Consider the following 18,332-nt stretch of genomic DNA (forward strand, 5'->3'; position numbering starts at 1 on the left):
AAGACAGGTGGGAGAATGAATAGGAGGCGATGATGTCATCACTGAAAACTCAACTCACGTCATTCACATCATTAGAGAAACTGACTTGTGCTGAATTGCAATCAACCGCTTACATGTCAGGAATGTTAATTTCAATATTGTAAATAAAAATTTCTCAATTTGATAACCTGTTAATCTGTAGACCGTTTTCGCATAAAAGGTAAATGGAAGATTGCTCCACTTCTGCAAGGTCAATTTGCATGTTCTTGGTATCTAGGAACATCTAGGGACCTGGGGGTATTTCCAGTGTCAGAAATATTGTGTCTGTTACTAGGCTGAGTAAATTGTAATGAATAAATTAATTATGATTAATTATGATTTATGATTTTGATGATGATGATAAAAAATGTATGCGGGCACGAGAAAATGCTCACTGAGCTCATTCACCACCTTATTGAGATAAAGTGTACAAAAAATCTAAGCAAATGAACCGCGGGAAGATGATTAAACAGAAGGATTTGTAGATACAGTAATTAATGATAATCGACTTTAATTATAAATTCATATTTGACCTTGAACTTGACCTTGACCTTATTATGGTCAAATCATACATCTATGGATAGGGAAAATGCTCCTCTTTCCAATGGCAGGGTTGAATCTGGATTTAGTCATTTCTTGCTGTTTTTACGATAATTAGCATTTTCCGATAAATTTGTATTTCCGATAAAAGATTTAAAACATCGGTAAAAATGAAAATATACACTTTGACTACTGTTTTTGATAGGGTTATGGTCTTTACTCTTGGCTACAAAAAAAATATTTAAAAACATTGACCTCTTAACATCCAAGGGCCCACATGTGGACGATTCTTTGCCGACCTCTAGTGGCTTCTTTTAATACAATATATAGATAGAATTAAAGCCGTATTTGTTGCCTGTCGATTGCCCTTTCAGGTGACAAAATCCGTTCAGCGGTTCTCGAGTTACATGCCGATATGTCAGGCGTGCCCCAAAGTACGCAAAAGTACACATTACCACCCCAGACTCGATCTCGAAAATCTTTTCACAGGGTTGTAGCCAATGAGTGTGGCTTTCCAATGATACCCCATGATATGATAATTGGGGATCTAATACGGTCTCTATTGATTGATTTATGATAAAGAAAAGCAGGGTCCCCCTATAGCCTTAGTTTACCCTTGTTGTTTGTAAATCATCAAAAAAGGTGAAATGTGTCATCAGTATGCACAACATAACAATAAGCCCTTTTTAAAAAGATCCACTGAATGACATTCAGACCAGACATTAGACCCTAAACATGAAGAATCTGTTGTTTAATCAAACAAGCCTCCTCTACTTTGACTGGTGTCAGCTATTTTACGTCTCACTGCATTCATTTCATAGAGTCCCTTGTCTGCTTATTTTCCAGAGCTGGTGACAGAAGTAGCTAGAGAGTTCTATGTCTTGGTTACTTCCCGTCTCTGATTAACATGTAGCAGCATAGTGGACTGTCTAGCAGGACTGAAATATTCATTTTCAGAGACCCCAGATACATCCATATAAGCACTGCTAATGAATGCAAATAATTTCAGCTTCCAATATCTCATATATCTAAACAGTTGAGCAAGTGCTTTTTTGTATGGACTGAAAGGGCTCCCAAAATGTAAGAAATAATAATAATAATAATAATAATAATAATAATAATAATAATAATAATAATAATAATAATAATAATAATAATAATAATAATAATAATAATAATAATAATAATAATAATAATAATAATAATAATAATAATAATAATAATAACTTCGATTTCTATAGCACTATTCTAATCTAGTGCAATGAGATAGGCTTCTTAAAATGCACAGAGTATCCCTTTAAAACCAACAGGTACCGCTAGCTGAAAGCTGGCTCATTAGATGGCAGCTAGCAGTACCCATAATATGGGTATATATAATATTGTTTTTTAGTGAGGAATGTTAATAGCACCAATGAGCTATTTTGAGGGTAGCTGAAGAACAAATGTAAAAATAATTCCCCCGTGTACAGTATGTGATAACGGAAAAATAGCAGGCGTAGGTAACGTTCATACGATTCACTGAACTCACCTTGGGAACAGAGTCCTCTAACACCCCGTCAATGACCGCATACAGCTCCTCTGACTGCTGTCGCAGCTGTGCAGACGAGCACATCTGCAGAGAGAGAGAGAGTTGTTATATGCATGTGAATGGAGGACACTTGACTAGATGTTTTCCACGGTGCTGCTGTACAGTACGTCTACAGTACCTGGACGTGGGTGTCTTCATCCATCTCCAGACTGTCATGTAGGTCTTCTCTCTCTACCTGCTCGTCTATTGTCTGTGAACGCAATGGTGAAAGTGCATGAAAATGCATATTGTGAAGACGGTTTTGTACTGCAATTCCATCTCTGTAAATAACAAATATAGTTTATTTTTGTACCCATACTAGTGTGTATAATTTTTATATATATATATATATATATATATATATATATATATATATATATATATATATATATATATATATATATATATATATATTAGGGATGTCCGATATTATCGGCCTACCAATATTATCGGCCGATATCGGCATTAAAATGTGATATCGGAAAATATCGGTATCTGTTTTTTTTTTTTTTTTTTTTTTTTTTAACATTTCTATAACCTTTATTTACCCAGGCAAGCAAGTAAGAACAAATTCAGATTAAATTTATTGTCAAAAGTATGCATAATGTTGTGTTAATTCCACAACAAGAGATATGTAATGTTAATTACCTGAAATTATTCAATTTTTTGGGGGGGGGAACCCTGCATATATCGGTATCGGTTGATATCGGTATCGGAAATTAAGAGTTGGACAATATCGGTATATCGGTAAAAAAGCCAATATCGAGCATCCCTAATATATATATATAGATGCCCCCCCACCCAGTAAGCACTTCAGAAGTGATAGACATCATACTATTTTAGAATGACTCCTAATTGGATTGATTTCCTGAACGTCTGCTGTGTTCTTTGTTGAGACAACAGAATATACTAGTGACTATGTATATTGAGATATACAGTAGGTATTGATTTAACTCAGTATCTCCCTCTCCTCTCTCTCTCCCTGTACCTCTTTATTTTCTCTCTCTCCCTTTCCCTCTCTCTCTTTTCTATCTATCTCGCTTTCTCTCACTCTCTATTTCTCTCTCCCTCTCTCTCTGTCTCTCACACTCTCACTCTCCCTCTCTCTCTCCCTTTTCTCTTTCTCTCTCACTTTCTCTCTCCCATAGAAAATGCCTATTTGAGAATTTGATCAGACTCAAGGAATCTCACCTCATGCTACAAAAAAAACAAGTAAGTGGTTTCTTTTTAGAATCTTTAGACTTTGGTACATTTGACTAAGTTGTTGTGATGCAGATTTAGAAAGACGTTTGGCTGCACCCTTTTGGCTCCTCTCTGTTTTTCATCTGGTTCCCAGTGTTTACCGTTTACCGTCTTAAGAATCAGGACGGCCCAGTCCTTCCTTCTTCCCAGGGAGCCTATATTTAATTTCAAACCTTTATTTATACAGGTAAAAATCTCATTGAGACACAGTCTCATTTACAAGAGCGACCTGATATATGTATTCTTTTCATACTGATGTATGACCCCCATTCCTTCACAGATGAAGGGAGTCTTTTGTTGTGTGTGTGTGTGTGTGTGTGTGTGTGTGTGTGTGTGTGTGTGTGTGTGTGTGTGTGTGTGTGTGTGTGTGTGTGTGTGTGTGTGTGTGTGTGTGTGTGTGTGTGTGTGTGTGTGTGTGTGTGTGTGTGTGTGTGTGTGTGTGTGTGTGTGTGTGTGTGTGTGTGTGTGTGTGTGTGTGTGTGTGTGTGCGGTGGTCAACAGTTTATTTGAGTATGCATGTCATGTGAATCTAGTGTAATTTATGTTGTCATTACTGTGGGTCTAATGTAAAATAGGGGTGGGGGATATACATAATAATTAAAACATAAAAAAAAAAGTGTTTGACTCATTGATTTGTGAAATGTAGGTGCCAGAGGACTCTACACAGCTTTTAAGATTTCATTCTTGATGTAGCGATCTTACTCCATTTCCATTTTTCTATAAACACAGGCAATGTTTTGTTTTCAACCAGCAGTCTGATCGCCCCGCACCGAAAACAATGGACGGTGGCTTCACGGAGTCCCGTTATCATCCGATCCAAATCACACATTGTGCCGACATTAATTAACCAAAGCATAGAAATCCTTAAATTAATTCATTGAAACCTTTGACCTCCGTCTGAGTTGTAAATAACATGGATATTATTCTACGAGGCCCGACACGGATTGGAAATAAAGATAATGCCTTTCATCCAAGCGGCCCTCGAGTCGCCGAGCCGGAGCACACTCACTCACCTGCTGGTCCTGCAGGAGGGTGTTGGTGGGGATGGCAGCGAGAGATTTGTAGCTGAACTTAATCTTGTGCAGCTGACGTTGTAGAGAGGAGAGAAGAAGAGAAAGAGAAGACAATTAATTCACGCTTCAGGCCACTTTTCAAGAACTGCATTTTCTTCCATGTTGTTGTTGTTGTTGTTGTTGTTGTTGTTGTTGTTTTTACCAAGCACATGCCTAAAGTGGGACGTTTATTAATTGTTTATGAGGTTTGTTGGGTCCTGATAGGGTTCTAGGGGGTATTACATTGCCTTAAAATCGTATAAACGGCACCTTTATTAAATCTAAGACAACATCACCAAACAACAAGTAAAATAATAAATAAATAAAAAACAATTCAACACAATATTTGACATCCATCAAGCAAATATAAGGTTGGTTTTTTTAGTGGCATCCCTTCTCAACAGAACAGCACATCAGAGAACACATACTTTGTGGGTTTGGCTCAAAGTATGTCAGAGGTCACGCGGCGCATCACTTCCCCCGCGCCTCTGGTTTGACACAAGACATGCGGAGAGCGGCGTCGCTAATATACCTGTACCTTTCTCGCCTTCCCCTCCCTGTCGACGCAGTCCGAGACGTCGATCCAGGCCCTGGGAGAGGGTGTGGAGCGGACGGAGAGGGAGGGGGAGGGAGTGCGGTCACACTGTGCCTGTGCCGGGGAGGGGCTGAGACTAGTGAACCGGTCCGGCGTGGAGGTCCGAGAGTGAGTCGGCGACGGCCACCCGGTGAAGACGATGGGGGTGTAGCGGGAAGGCGGCAGGCAGCGGGGGGCCCTGGCCGGGGGGGGGCTCTGCTGCTCCATCCGCCACGGCCGCTCTCTGGCGGCAACGGCGACGTGCGGAAGAAGAGGCGGCGAGATCGCGAGCGCGTACCTCTTGGCGGGGGAAACCGCGATGACACCGGGCGGCGGCAGGGGGGAGACGGAGGAGGGACGGGTCTCGGCAGCGGCGGGGCAGCAGGGGGGCGGAGCGCCGCTCGGTTTGGAAGAGAGGCGGTCGGACCTGGAGCGAGGCGAACGCTGCGGCTGCTGGGGACTCTGTTCCCTGCCGGGAGCAGAGAACTCTTGCCTGTTGTTCGGTTTAAAGGCCTGGGAGCCCAGTTTTGAACGTAACGACAGCGGGTTGTGATCTGTTTCAGGGCCTTTGAGGTCCCTCTGATTACTACTGGGCTTAAACCCGGGGGGGGACTCCGACTGGAAACCCGAGGCGGAGGAGTGTGGGATGAGCACGCCGGAAAGCGGGCCTCTGTGGCGTTCAGTCGGGTCGACTGAGTGATGAACGGACTGAGGTTTGTTGAGGCCTGCGATGGGCGAGTACGAGCGCGGCAATGGAGCCTGTTGGAGCCACGTGGCGTCGCCGCCGCCATCCGCCGTGTCGCGGCGGCCTTGAGAAGGAGGCGGAGGCGGAGGGGACATGACCCTCTCCCACTTAGGTCCACCGTTTGAATCGACCGGACCCGAGTAGTGCCTTATCATCGGAGGACCCGAGCTGTGCAGTCCCTTCACGTACTCCGGTGCAGGGGAGGTGACGCGACTAAGGGACTCTCCGTGACGTTGGGTGTTAAAGTGTTTATCCGTGGCTTGGGCCCAGGACGGCCGCGACACCGCCAGGGGGATGGGGGCCAGGCTGGAGGCCGCCGAACAGGCCCTGCAGGAGGACAGGCTCACGTGGTTGATGGGCCAGCAGGGGGAGTAAGGCCTCTGCAGAGCGGGAGACAGGATAGGGAGACGGCCCTTTCGCAGGATCGCCGTGAGCAGAGACAGCCTGGTGAGCGGGGGCCGGCGCCGGGCAGGCGGAGGAGGCGACAGGGGGGGACAGGCGGAGGAGGAGGAGGACAGGCTCTCGCAGGAGGAGAAACAGGACGAAGAAGGCATGTGGATCAAACTGGAGCCGGGGGCCAGGGAGTGCCGGGTGACCCTCACCACGGAGGGGGAGAACATGCCCGAGCGGACGGAGGAGCACGGGGAGCCCGTCCGGCTGGTAGGAACGGGGGAAGACCACCAGCTCCTGTCTCTGTCCCAGCCCTCTGAGAGGATGGACTCCCGAGAGGACGCCAGGGTGGGGAACATGTCCGTGGAGCCCGTGGGGCTCGCCCTGTCCTCCGGCACAGACGGCGCTCTATTTACAAGGAAACCTGAGCTGCAGTCCGAGGCGGCGCCAGGAGAGCCAGAGAGGCCGTGACGCTGCGGTGGAGTAATGTCATCCCGGCCGTGTTTATTAACAGACATGTCCATGGCAGCAGGACTGGCAACACAACAGAGGGCTGTGTCTTCTGCCTGAAAACGTAACACTGACGGAGAGGTTTGGGGGAGGCTCACGCGATCCACCGGACGCTGGGAAAAACACAAAAGATGGGAGAAAGATAACATTTTGCAAAGATACGATCTGATATTTTGAGCTACAGTGTCGTTTTGTTTTTTATATTATATCTGAAACACTCGTTTCTAAGATTACGGCACTGTAACTTATTATAGTCATTACGTTAAAGCTGAGAAATAGTGATCAAGTGTTTTGCAATACAAATGCAACCAGGTTCTCCCAAGTGGGGTCTATACTGTACATTACCTGCATGTTTAGAGATGGAACAGTTACTGTCACATTAGTTGATGAAAAATACATAGAAGATACGGTTGAAGAACTTTAGTCCCTCTCCTACACGGAGTACAACGTTGTGGCCAAAATAAACCCACTCCATTACGCTACAGGCAGGATTACATGTGATGGGATTGATTAAGTCATTTGATTACAAAGAATTAGCAACTGTAATTCATTAGTGGTGGGGGCCGAGGGGGAACGGTATTCGAATTACAAATGCTTTTGAAAATGACTAAATTACTTAAGATTCAGGAAGAGACATACATTTGAGAAATACATTTGATTGTAAAATGTATTGCATAAACATTCAATCGTGGCTTACGGTAAATATGATCATTCAAATTCTAGTCTATGAACAGAAGTAAATTAAAACATTTTAAGATATTTAAAATGGAGAAGTCGCAACCCCCCCAACAGAAATCATAAACAATGTTGATGATAATAATCATAATAATGGCGCAATTGTAAATCAAGAGCGGTTAAAGCTAAAGTTCCCCCATCACTAAAGTGATTTGTGACGGTGAATAAACTACAGACAGAAATAGTGAGAGAGGCAAAGTAACTTACAGTCATCTGATTACATTACTGAAAATGTAATAGGTAACCAAGCATTTTGAAAGTACCCTTGCGACTCTGATCGCAAAGACCACAAACCTTTAGATGAGTTCATTATGGCAATAGATCACAAATTATATGCCGTGTAGACTAATGCTATACCGCAGCCTAGATTGAATTCTTAATTAAATTAAATCTTTAATTGTTATCTTATTCAAATTGTCACACTGTTGACAGGGGAAGTCCAAGTGTCCAAATCAGCAACATAGTTATCTCTTAATCTGCAGCCAGTGTTCTATTACAGGCCTCAACTACTGTAGATACACACACACACACACACACACACACACACACACACACACACACACACACACACACACACACACACACACACACACACACACACACACACACACACACACACACACACACACACACACACACACACACACACACACACAACCTGTCTATTCTAATCCTTAAACATATCCAATAGGCAATGTTTTTTTTTTTACTCACTTTGACTTCTGTCTCTCTCCGTTTCACCACATTATTTCCGGCGCCACCTTCCTCCCAGTCCTTTATATAGACGACCTCCGCTTTGAAAATCTCCCCGTCGGCCGACATGGTCTCTTCGCTGCTTGCCTTCTCGTCGGGAGCTGCTGCTGAGTTCTGACCAAGGGAAGGAGGAGAGGGACCGCATGAGCCACTGAAACCTGAGCGATGGGTCTGGGTGCCCCCCGTGCGAGCGTAACTTCCAGCTCTGTAATCATGACTTGCTGTGACTGACTCTGGCGGTATGTTCGGGTTCAACCACAACCACATGCCCCACACACATGTACTGAATGTATATATATATATATACGGTTCACATGTACGAACACATGTGACATCATGTGTGCTGCTGACATCAGTACAGTACCCTCGTGTCTAAATACTAAATAACATGTCAGGGGTCACTGGGTTCTTTTGGGGGGGGGGGGGGTGACCCCGGGTGACCCAGTGTTGAGGTCGGGAGATTTCTCGGACCACCCCGAGTTCGAAAAACACGTGGAGAATTGTGTGTTTTACCCCTTGTACAGATCACATCACACACTATACACACGACAACCCTGCTCAGAAACATGTCCTTCCTCGGGGGGGGGGGGGGGGGGGGGGGGGGGCAGAAATCAAGAGGCTTGTGTGAGTTTGTTTCCTAGTAAGTCAGGAAAGCCTGAAGTCAGGACACAAAACGAGGTGAAGTCGCCGCACGCCACACAACGTTGACATCAGTCATAGGAGGTGAAAGGTAACGGAATCCCATAGACGTGGCTCTAATAATACCTTCATTATTTTTAGATATTAATAAATCATGTAGAGGCCATGAGGCGTTATGACACACACTCCAGCGAGGAAGGTGGTGAAGATTCCAAGGGGACCCGACCCACAAACTCCATGACTGGCCACTCCATGCCTCCAGATACACACAGGCAGGCCTTTCTGCCCCCCTGGCTGGAGGTGCGTGACCTCAGAGTCCAAGACTAACAGGGGGTAGAGACCAAATGCCATCCACCTGCTTAACACTAGCACAGCCATGGAGAAAATTTCACTGATTCCCGCCGGGAACGGGTCAGATGACCCGACAGCATATATATATGAGAAATATGAGAAAAAGAAACAGTGTAAACTATATAATTACCTCTGAATATAAAAATATGAGGTTTACCACAATGAAATGTAGGTTTGAGTGACATAAAAAATATATTTTTTTAAATATAAAAAAAAAGAAATATTATTATTATTATAATATTTTTTTTTGATGGAAGAGCCACACATTGACGGGCAAAGAGCCACACGCATCTCGCGAGCCATGGGTTGGCCACCCCTGCGCTAGATGCTCACAAAGTGCTGTGACTTTCGTCTGTTCCAACGGCCCATTATGTGGAATAACGTTCTAATTACATTTTCCTGAAGTCATTTAGAAATTTCAGAAACCGTGGCAGATAAAACGGGTACTTTTAGGAAAAGTCATTGAGTGACAGAGCTGGAGCTCGACCGAGTGACGAGGATACATTTATTGAAAATTCCTAGGGGTCATGTGACCCCTTGTCGGCTGTGCTAGTGAGTCAGAACGGTGGCTCCTTTTTTTTTTATCCACTTTTTCTCCCCATTTTCAATTTTTCTCCCATCCCAATTTCGTATTATCCAATTCTTCCCTCCCCCGTCTTGAACGTTTGCTAGACTATGCCTCCCACAGGTCGGCTGTAGTGAGGACAGAAGCCTTGCATCACGTGTCCCCTCCGGTACACGAGGAGGCAGCCTGTCGCATCTTTTCACCGAAGCAGCTCGAACTCTCAGTGGCGAGGCGAGGAGTAACGCGTGGGAGGCTCACGCTGCCCCCGCTACTTCCTGCTTCCGTCGCACCGGCGTCACCAAACCGACCTGTAGGAGTCGCTGTCCACAACGTCAAATCCCCGCCCACCGGCTTTCCCCACCCTCTAACGACCGGCCAGCCGGTAGCAACGCCGAGAGCATGGGCTTGAACCCAGCGTCTCCTGCGTTAGAGGCGAGCGCCTTGCCCACTGCGCCAATCAGCCGCCAGAACGGTGGCTTTTTTTTACTTCTCGTCCATTACAGTGTCCCTGTCTTTACAGGAAGACGCCAACATTATGTGACATGTGCTTACTGTCTTCCCTGTCAGACAAGAAGATAGATACCAGTTTCCTCTCTGTGTGTTCAGTAGAAAGCTATCCGGCTGCAAGCTAGCCTAGCTTAGCACAAATGAATGGGAGCAACTATGGACAAGCTAGCCTAGCTGTTGGCTGTCAAAAACACCTCAGAATTTTAAGTTAGTGGTCCGTATCCGCTTCCATTAATTTGTGCTAAGCTAGGCTAGCTTGCAGCCGGATATCTTTCTACTGAACACACACATTGATCTGCATTTCCCATAATGTTGGCGTGTTCATTTGACAGGTTTTGTCTGCAATGTATAACATGTATGTTTTTAGTAGATCTCAGCCGACCCTTCACACTGCCACTTCCACCTTGGGAAAAAAACACCTTTTACTTTAGCTAACGTTACTGTAATACTCTGCCTATACAGTACAAGCCATGCATGCATCAATCGGGAGCAACCAAGTTTTGGAACAGTCTACCTGTGCAGTTGAGTTTAATACAATCTGTATGTATTTTTAGTGTTCAAGTTTCTTTATTAGTTGTCATACAGAAGTACAGAATACTTTTATACAAAATGCTTCCTTCTGTTACGCTCCAGAGACTGTGCTAGACAAAAATGGATAAGTATAAAATAAAATAAGTATAGCAGTATAAAATAGAAGTCACGTACGTAGACACAAGTGTTCAGTATGTACATATGTGTACAATGTTCAATGCAGAGTAGAAGTAACTGAGTTACCATACAATATACTATACAATATACTAATATACAATATACTATATAGTGCAAAGGAGAAATGGGATGAGGTACAATTTAGGTACAATTTACAGTAAGGTCTAATGAGGTAAGTGTTGTAGTGCAAATTCTTTACCAATACATATAAAGTGTGTTTAGGTGTTCTAAAGTGTGTAAAGTGGGTGCTGCAGTGAGTTGTTTGTTTAAAGTGAGTGTGTGCGTGTGGATATGTGTGCTGTGCGTGCTTATTGTTCATTGAGCATCCTGATGGCCTGGGGATAGAAGCTTCTTCTGAGTCTTTCTGTGCTTGCCATGAGACTCCGGTATCGCTTGCCTGACCGCAGCAGTTCAAAGAGGCAGTTGTTTGGGTGGTTGGAGTCTTTGATAATTCTCTTAGCCTTACCCATGCACCGCTTGTTGTAAATGTTCTGGAGAGTGGGAAGCCCCCCTCCAAAAAGACACCTTTTTTTTAACCTTGCTTTTGCATAAGAAACTACTTTAATTAAGTTATATTACCATATTTTAATATATATATAATATATAGGCCTACAAGTGTTTTTAATGTAATCTTCTTTGATGTTTGTAAGGTGCATTTTGTGACAAATGTATAAAATATGCTATACAAATAAAGTTTGATTTGGTTTGATTTGATTCCTTGGCTTACTGTGAGATGAATGTGCTTTTTAAAATGTATTTATTTGATATACTTTATTTAACCAAGCAGGTCAATTAAGAACTAATCAAATGTTTTGGCATTGGAATCTATCGCAGATAATTTACAGTGTTACCTCAGAGCAGTAGTTCAGTTTCTCAAGATATCATTTTAATATTTCTACTTTTAGGCTGTTTCTGGTCGACCCACGTGGTTTGTAAGTTCATATAGCAATTTTTGAGGTACATAATTCTTTCTACATTTTCAGCATCAAAATGATGTCGGACAAAAAAGTACCAACATTTATGAATAACCCCCAAAGCGGCCTCGCCATTTACGCTAAGTGATGAGAAATATGCATACGTGCGAACTATCTTAGCATGCCTGTGTTCTAAAATCTTCTTTAGATTATAATTCATGTTGATTTAATTATTCACCGTCCAACACAGCGTTTCCCCCGCCTCAGATAAGCTGTAGCGGCCGGCCAGTGAGCGGCTGCCGTAATGACACAGCGTGTTATTCATAGCACCATAATTGCCGTAAATTAGGTAACCGTCACACTCACTTCTGATAATTCATTTTATTTTTAACCTCCACCCTAATTATTAAAGGCACTGTCAGACTTAGGGGTGCAGCCAAAAATAAACATGATCCTGGCCGTGGATGTTGGGGGCGACACCTCGAGACACACATTTAGACAACACTAAATGCAGCGGCTGATAGTACACCGTGTTGAGCTATGACCAAATATAGGACGGCTTCTCGCTGTGCGTCTTGTTTACCAACAAGAAACCAACTATGGGGGGGGGGGGGGGCGCCCACCAAGTGGCGAACCATGTAACGCGCTGCGTCGCGATGCGGCCGACCCGGGTTCGATTCCCGGACCCGGCGTCCTTTGCCGAATGTCTTCCCCCCGCTCTGTCTCTCTCTGTCTCTCTCTGTCTCTCTCTCTGTCTCTCTCTGTCTCTCTGTCTCTCTCTGTCTCTCTCTCTCTCTCTCTCTCTCTCTCTCTCTCTCTCTCTCTCTACCGGACTGCCCGGTAGTACAAACAAATAAAAACATAATAAAAAAAAATTAAAGAAACCAACTACAGTAGGTGCGTGAGTGGCCAGGGATATCACCGACTGATACCAGCATTACACTAATAATACGTGATTCTGATCAGCGTGAGCGATATTTCGGTTCTAAATTCTGTCTATGTCACGGTGAGTGGTGTTGGCAGAGAGGGTGCATTGTTTCAGGAGGACTGCATGGTGGGCGGGCAACAGTCTGAGTGCGTCTCAGTGACTCAGACTGTGTCAATCGCCTGACTAACTAGTTCCCAGCGATGATGATGATGATTTGATTAGATTTTTATTTGTCTCGAACATAGAAACATAAAAAAAGTTTAAAAAAACAAAAAGGTAAATAGTCAAAGACTATTTCCATGCAATAAGTGTTCGAGAAGGAACAGGGGGAAGTAAAAAAAAAAAAAAAAAAAAAAAAAGAAGCCCTGCCCCTTCCTTATAAAATGTTACATTATAATTTAATACAAATAATATAACTTATGAAAAATTTTATAAATATATATATTATATAATCCAATTATCCAAATGAGAAAAAATATGTATTAGGCAGTCACAGTACTGCTCAAGCGCCTCTCTGGTGATGAGTAATTGCCACAACCCTCCTTTGTTCCAGACCATTAACACATTTGTGCAATTTACTGTACAGCAAATGTATTTGACCCCTTGTACTGTATGTTCTTTTATTTATTTCTATACGAGTCACATGTGAGATAACACCTACTGCCAAGAAGAGGTTGCTGGGAAGCGGACACACGTGCAGAGACACGGCCCAAAGGCTGCTTAAGCACACTTCTCACACGCACACTGCTGCTAACACCTTGTATAGTTTGTATAGATAGAATATACGTTGTGTATTATGTTTAATTCATAGTTTAGTTTATAGTTCTAGTTTATCGTTTATTTATAGTTAGTATAGTTATAATATACGATGTGTATTATGTTTAGTTCATAGTTTAGTTTATAGTTATAGTTTATTTTTTTTATCCACTTTTTCTCCCCATTTTTCTATTTTTCTCCCATCCCAATTTCGTATTTCCAATTCTTCCCTCCCCTGTCTTGAACGTTGCTAGACTATGCCTCCCACTGGTCGGCTGTAGTGAGGATAGAAGCCTTGCATCACGTGTCCCCTCCGGCTCCGGTACACGAGGAGGCAGCCGTCGCATCTTTTCACCGCAGCAGCTCGAACTCTCAGTGGCGAGGAGTAACGCGTGGGAGGCTCACGCTGCCCCCGATACTTCCTGTTTCCGCCGCACCGGCGTCACCCAACCGACCTGTAGGAGTCGCTGTCCACAACGTCCAATCCCCACCCACCGGCTTTCCCACCCTCTAACACTGCCAATTGTGTTAGTATGACGGCCGGCCAAGCCGGTAGCAACGCCGAGAGCTGGGCTCGATACCAGCATCTCCTGCGTTAGTGGCGAGCGCCTTGCCCACTGCGCCACTCAGCCGCCCAGTTTATAGTTATAGTTTATAGTTTATTTATATAGTTAGTATAGTATAGTTTGTATAGATATAATATATGTTGTGTATTAAGTTTAGTTCATAGTTCAGTTTAGTTTATAGTTTAGTTTACAATTTTTGTTTATTTATAGGTTATTCAGTTATTCAGTCATATATAGTTTATATTGTGACAGATCTCGTCCCCCCTCCTTTGGATATGTGAAGGATGGGAGATATGTCCATCACAGAAGGAGTAGAGTCAATTAGGTAGCTGATTAGTACTGATAGAACACACCTGCACATCATTAGTCCAGCCACTCTTTTGTTGTTCTAATTTAAGTATAAATGCCATAAAAATACAGTAAATTACCTTTTATCAAAATATTAACCATTAAATAAAGGTTGTAATCTGTAAATGTATTTGATTTTACTGTAATTTGACAGTAAGTATTTGGAAACCATTGATGCCAGACATTTACCGTTTTCTTGCAGGTTTTTTTTCTTACAGTGTAGGTTAGAGAGGGTTGAGTTGAGTGGAGTAGGAGTTGGAGTTGTGGTATTGAGAGAGAGAGATTGAGTATTCAGAGTTATGATGGTGAGAGGTAGTGAGAGGTGAGGAGAAAGCGAGTATAGGTGTTCTTTGTATACTGGACCCTGGACTGGCTGAGATTCCCCCTTGTGTACTGGCCCTGGACCGGACAACTACCCTGAGCATTGAACAAATCCCTTTTTCTGTCGGCGAGCCTGTTTTTTGTGTTTGACCATCGGACTGTCTATGACCATTCTCTTGCTTATCAAACTGGATTTTTGCCCTAATTCAATAAATATTCTTATTGATTGATACTGCTCTTGTGTGGGCCTTTTGAATTTGTTTGTATTTGAACCGTGGCGAGTCTGGTCTCCCACCAGATTCGTCACAATATTTATAGTTATAGTTTGTATAGATAGAATATACGTTGTGTACTATGTTTACAAAACAAGCATCTCACGTCGTATGTACGTATGTACATTTAAAAAATCTAATATGTGCTAATTTATGCAAAACAATGCTTACATGCTTCTGGTTGAGCCCTTGCCTCTCATGTCTGTGCATGTTGCTGCTGGGAAGTAGTAGGTTCCAGGTCTGTTTATTCCTTTAAATAACCTGGCATGGGACAGTGTTGTGCTTATAAACAGTTGCTATTATGATTCTTCAGATGCCCAGTGAGGACATGGCGTGACTATGGCAGGGGTGGTAAATTAGCAGAGGCTTTGCATTCAAAATGTTTCCACCTGGCATTAAGATCCGATTTGGGTGATCCCATCACACAAGTGGAACGGCGGCTCTAAGGACGTCTGTTCTAGGGATGGAAATCGAGAACCGGTGACTAATTGTCCAATTCCTGGAATCGCATGCCTCCGTGACCAGGGTGCGAACCATGGGGGAGCCGGGGGAGCCATGGCTGCCCTATATGAGACATCAGCCCCCCTGAAAACATGATTTGTGAATTTTTGGGGGGTCTCTAAAATACTGACAATAAATGCTATTTTTGCCATGCATTTCTAATTTTTCTGTAATTTTCTGTATCGTCATCATCGTGTATAATAATATAATTAGGCTATTTTGATGTATGATTAATGATTTGTGCACTAATTCACCATAATAGACAATAGCATAACTCTATGGGGTTGCGGCACTGCAGATATACCCTACTCGTAATAGATGGCAAAATGCATGCTATTCTTGCGTTTACCATTCGGAGCGTGGCGGCGCTGCAGCCTGCAGGCACAAATCAAACTTCACTCGCCATTTTAAAAGAAAAAAAATGTTACTTATGTGTCAGTTATGTTTTTACTTTTAACCTTTATTTATACAGGTAGGTTATTGATAATGAATTCTCTTTAGCAATAACGACCTGTTGAATGCAACTACAGTTCAATAGATTCAATTCGTTTACGAGAATCTCAAATATTTAATTTAAGTGCATAGTTAATATATTTTTTTTTACAGTTTTTGTATTTTTCTGACATGGGGGCTCAACAATAAATGATAAATGACTATCAGAAATGTCAAGTTGCATGTTGTTATTCTAACCAGCTTAGTTCTGTTGCATTTCCAATTAATGTATGTAAGTTATAAATGTATCAGGAATCGATAAGGGAATCGGATCGATAAGCAGAATCGATAATGGAATCGTATAGATAAAATCTTATCAATTCCCATCCCTAGTCTGTTCACACCTTAGGACGTGTCTTGAGTGATCACGCCCCCCCCCCCCCCCGCTCAATATACCAATAAACACATAGGCCCACACCTACATTAATGATGCATGCAAATTAAACAATGTGTGTTGCCATTACAATTCACAATGTTACTGTGAAATCCATTCAATTTAGAGTGACTACACAATTTTTCAAAATGCTTCCAGACAGTGAAGGGGCATCACACTAAATAACTTGCTGGCCAGTTATGATCTTAATTTTACTGTTATGCACTGCTCGTCTTGATTCTCTCTCTCTCTCTCTCTCTCTCTCTCTCTCTCTCTCTCTCTCTCTCTCTCTCTCTCTCTCTCTCTCTCTCTCTCTCTCTCTCTCTCTCTCTCTCTCTCTCTCTCTCTCTCTCTCTCTCTCTCTCTCTCTCTCTCTCTCTCTCTCTCTCTCTCTGGATATCGCCTGAGTTCTGCATAATATTATAGATAATAAAACCTCTCTCCGGGCACATCACCTCACACAGATCTCATCTCTTTGGTAGGTCAGGCCACAGAAGGAAAATATGTTGGAAACACAGGTAGAGACGGCGAATAACCATGCGGCTGTCAACTCTATGCCAAAACTGTTCTTCCTCCTACCAATGGGGAGAGTTATTCCCAGTTGCGACATCCCATTCAAAATGAACTCGATTTACATAAAGCAACAATATGTCATTTCTCTAATAATGAATCGAGTTCTGGAGCGTGCACAGAATAAATTGAGACCACTGGTGCTTCAAGAAAGGACTAACTTTCTCTGCACTAGTCTCAATGGTCTGATCAGCAATTATACAGATAATCGCTTTCATTATGAATATAATTACAGTAATTTGCTTTGGCTTGTAGTGCTAATTCATGCTAGTTTTTTCTGCCTAAGAGAATGAGTAGTGTCAGTAAGTGCATTTTGTTGGCAAATAGCAAAACATATTTTTAACCATAAACGGCTTGTTAATAATAGTGCTTTGCACACCGGGCATGCCATGCTCTGTACCTCGTTTAGTTTGCCCGCGAGTGATCCAATTCTCTCCACGTCAGTGATTATGTTTTTAATTGGTAATTTCCGCATCACAGGCATAAACGTGAAGACGGTAGACTTAGGTGACACTCCTCTTGTAATCTGTAAATCAGAGAGGGACAAATTGTTTGCATGTTACTGGATGTTTATGATTATCGTCTGCCTGTGATCTTCCTCTTGATGCACACTTAAGAGCAGGCTGGGAGCTTATTGCTTCTTAACGGTTCCGGAACCGGAAGTTAGGACCGGTTCTCGGTGCCCAAACCTAGCTAGAATGGAGCTTGTGCTTTGCGGGCACAGTTGTTTTCTGTCTTAGAGATGGCCCCGACAACAGCAGGTGGCACTTTGGAAGGTCCCATGTATCCAAAATGAGTCATCCAGCATTTCAATGAATGTAAACTTCCTCTGACAAGATGTGTTGCTGGGATGAGTAAAACTAATTATGGCCCAGGCTGAATTATAAATGGTAATAAAGTATGAAATGCCTTCATCAGGTTATGTACTATCTGGATTCTGAATTTTTTTTGATTAATTACAGGAAGAAAAACATGGATGTAACAATGATGACACTCACCTATAAATATATAGTAGTAATAATAAGAAGAAGAAATTAGCAGGGGTCCAAGCATTGGGAATATGGGGCATTGAAGAAGCTTAGCATGTTGGTATGAAGCATTATGGTGTTTTGGCATTAAGCATTATGGCATTGGATATTATTTATGGCATCGGCCATTATAGCATTTGGAAATACGGTATCCACATTAAGCACGGCATTAGACATTATGCTTTAAGGCATTAAGCACTATGGCATTGGATATTATGCATTAAGCCTTTGGTGTTATGGCATAATACATTATGGTACCGCTACAGGAAAAGTCAAGATATCTTGATGTCAATTTTAGCCTGATCTGATCTTGTGGCCAGGTAGTATTTATAGCTCCCTTGTGTGTGTACCCTTGTTCACCCCTTCC

At 42.8% G+C, this 18,332-nt stretch overlaps 1 protein-coding gene across 1 annotated transcript in view; it reads right to left on the minus strand.

Annotated features, from left to right (window-relative positions):
* The window catches only part of mlip (muscular LMNA-interacting protein), a 94,771-nt gene that overhangs the window by 46,977 nt on the left and 29,462 nt on the right, over positions 1–18,332 (minus strand). Inside the window, exons 2-7 of the mRNA XM_084321521.1 lie at positions 17,338–17,463; positions 8,088–8,240; positions 4,958–6,751; positions 4,381–4,452; positions 2,265–2,336; positions 2,087–2,170 (exon numbers count right to left, since the gene is read on the minus strand). Of these exons, the coding sequence (XP_084177647.1) occupies positions 2,087–2,170; positions 2,265–2,336; positions 4,381–4,452; positions 4,958–6,751; positions 8,088–8,240; positions 17,338–17,463 (2,301 nt within the window). The remainder of the gene's footprint in view (positions 1–2,086; positions 2,171–2,264; positions 2,337–4,380; positions 4,453–4,957; positions 6,752–8,087; positions 8,241–17,337; positions 17,464–18,332) is intronic.

Source organism: Notolepis coatsorum (assembly GCF_963971535.1).
Source record: "Notolepis coatsorum genome assembly, chromosome: 9".
Taxonomy (NCBI): domain Eukaryota; kingdom Metazoa; phylum Chordata; class Actinopteri; order Aulopiformes; family Paralepididae; genus Notolepis; species Notolepis coatsorum.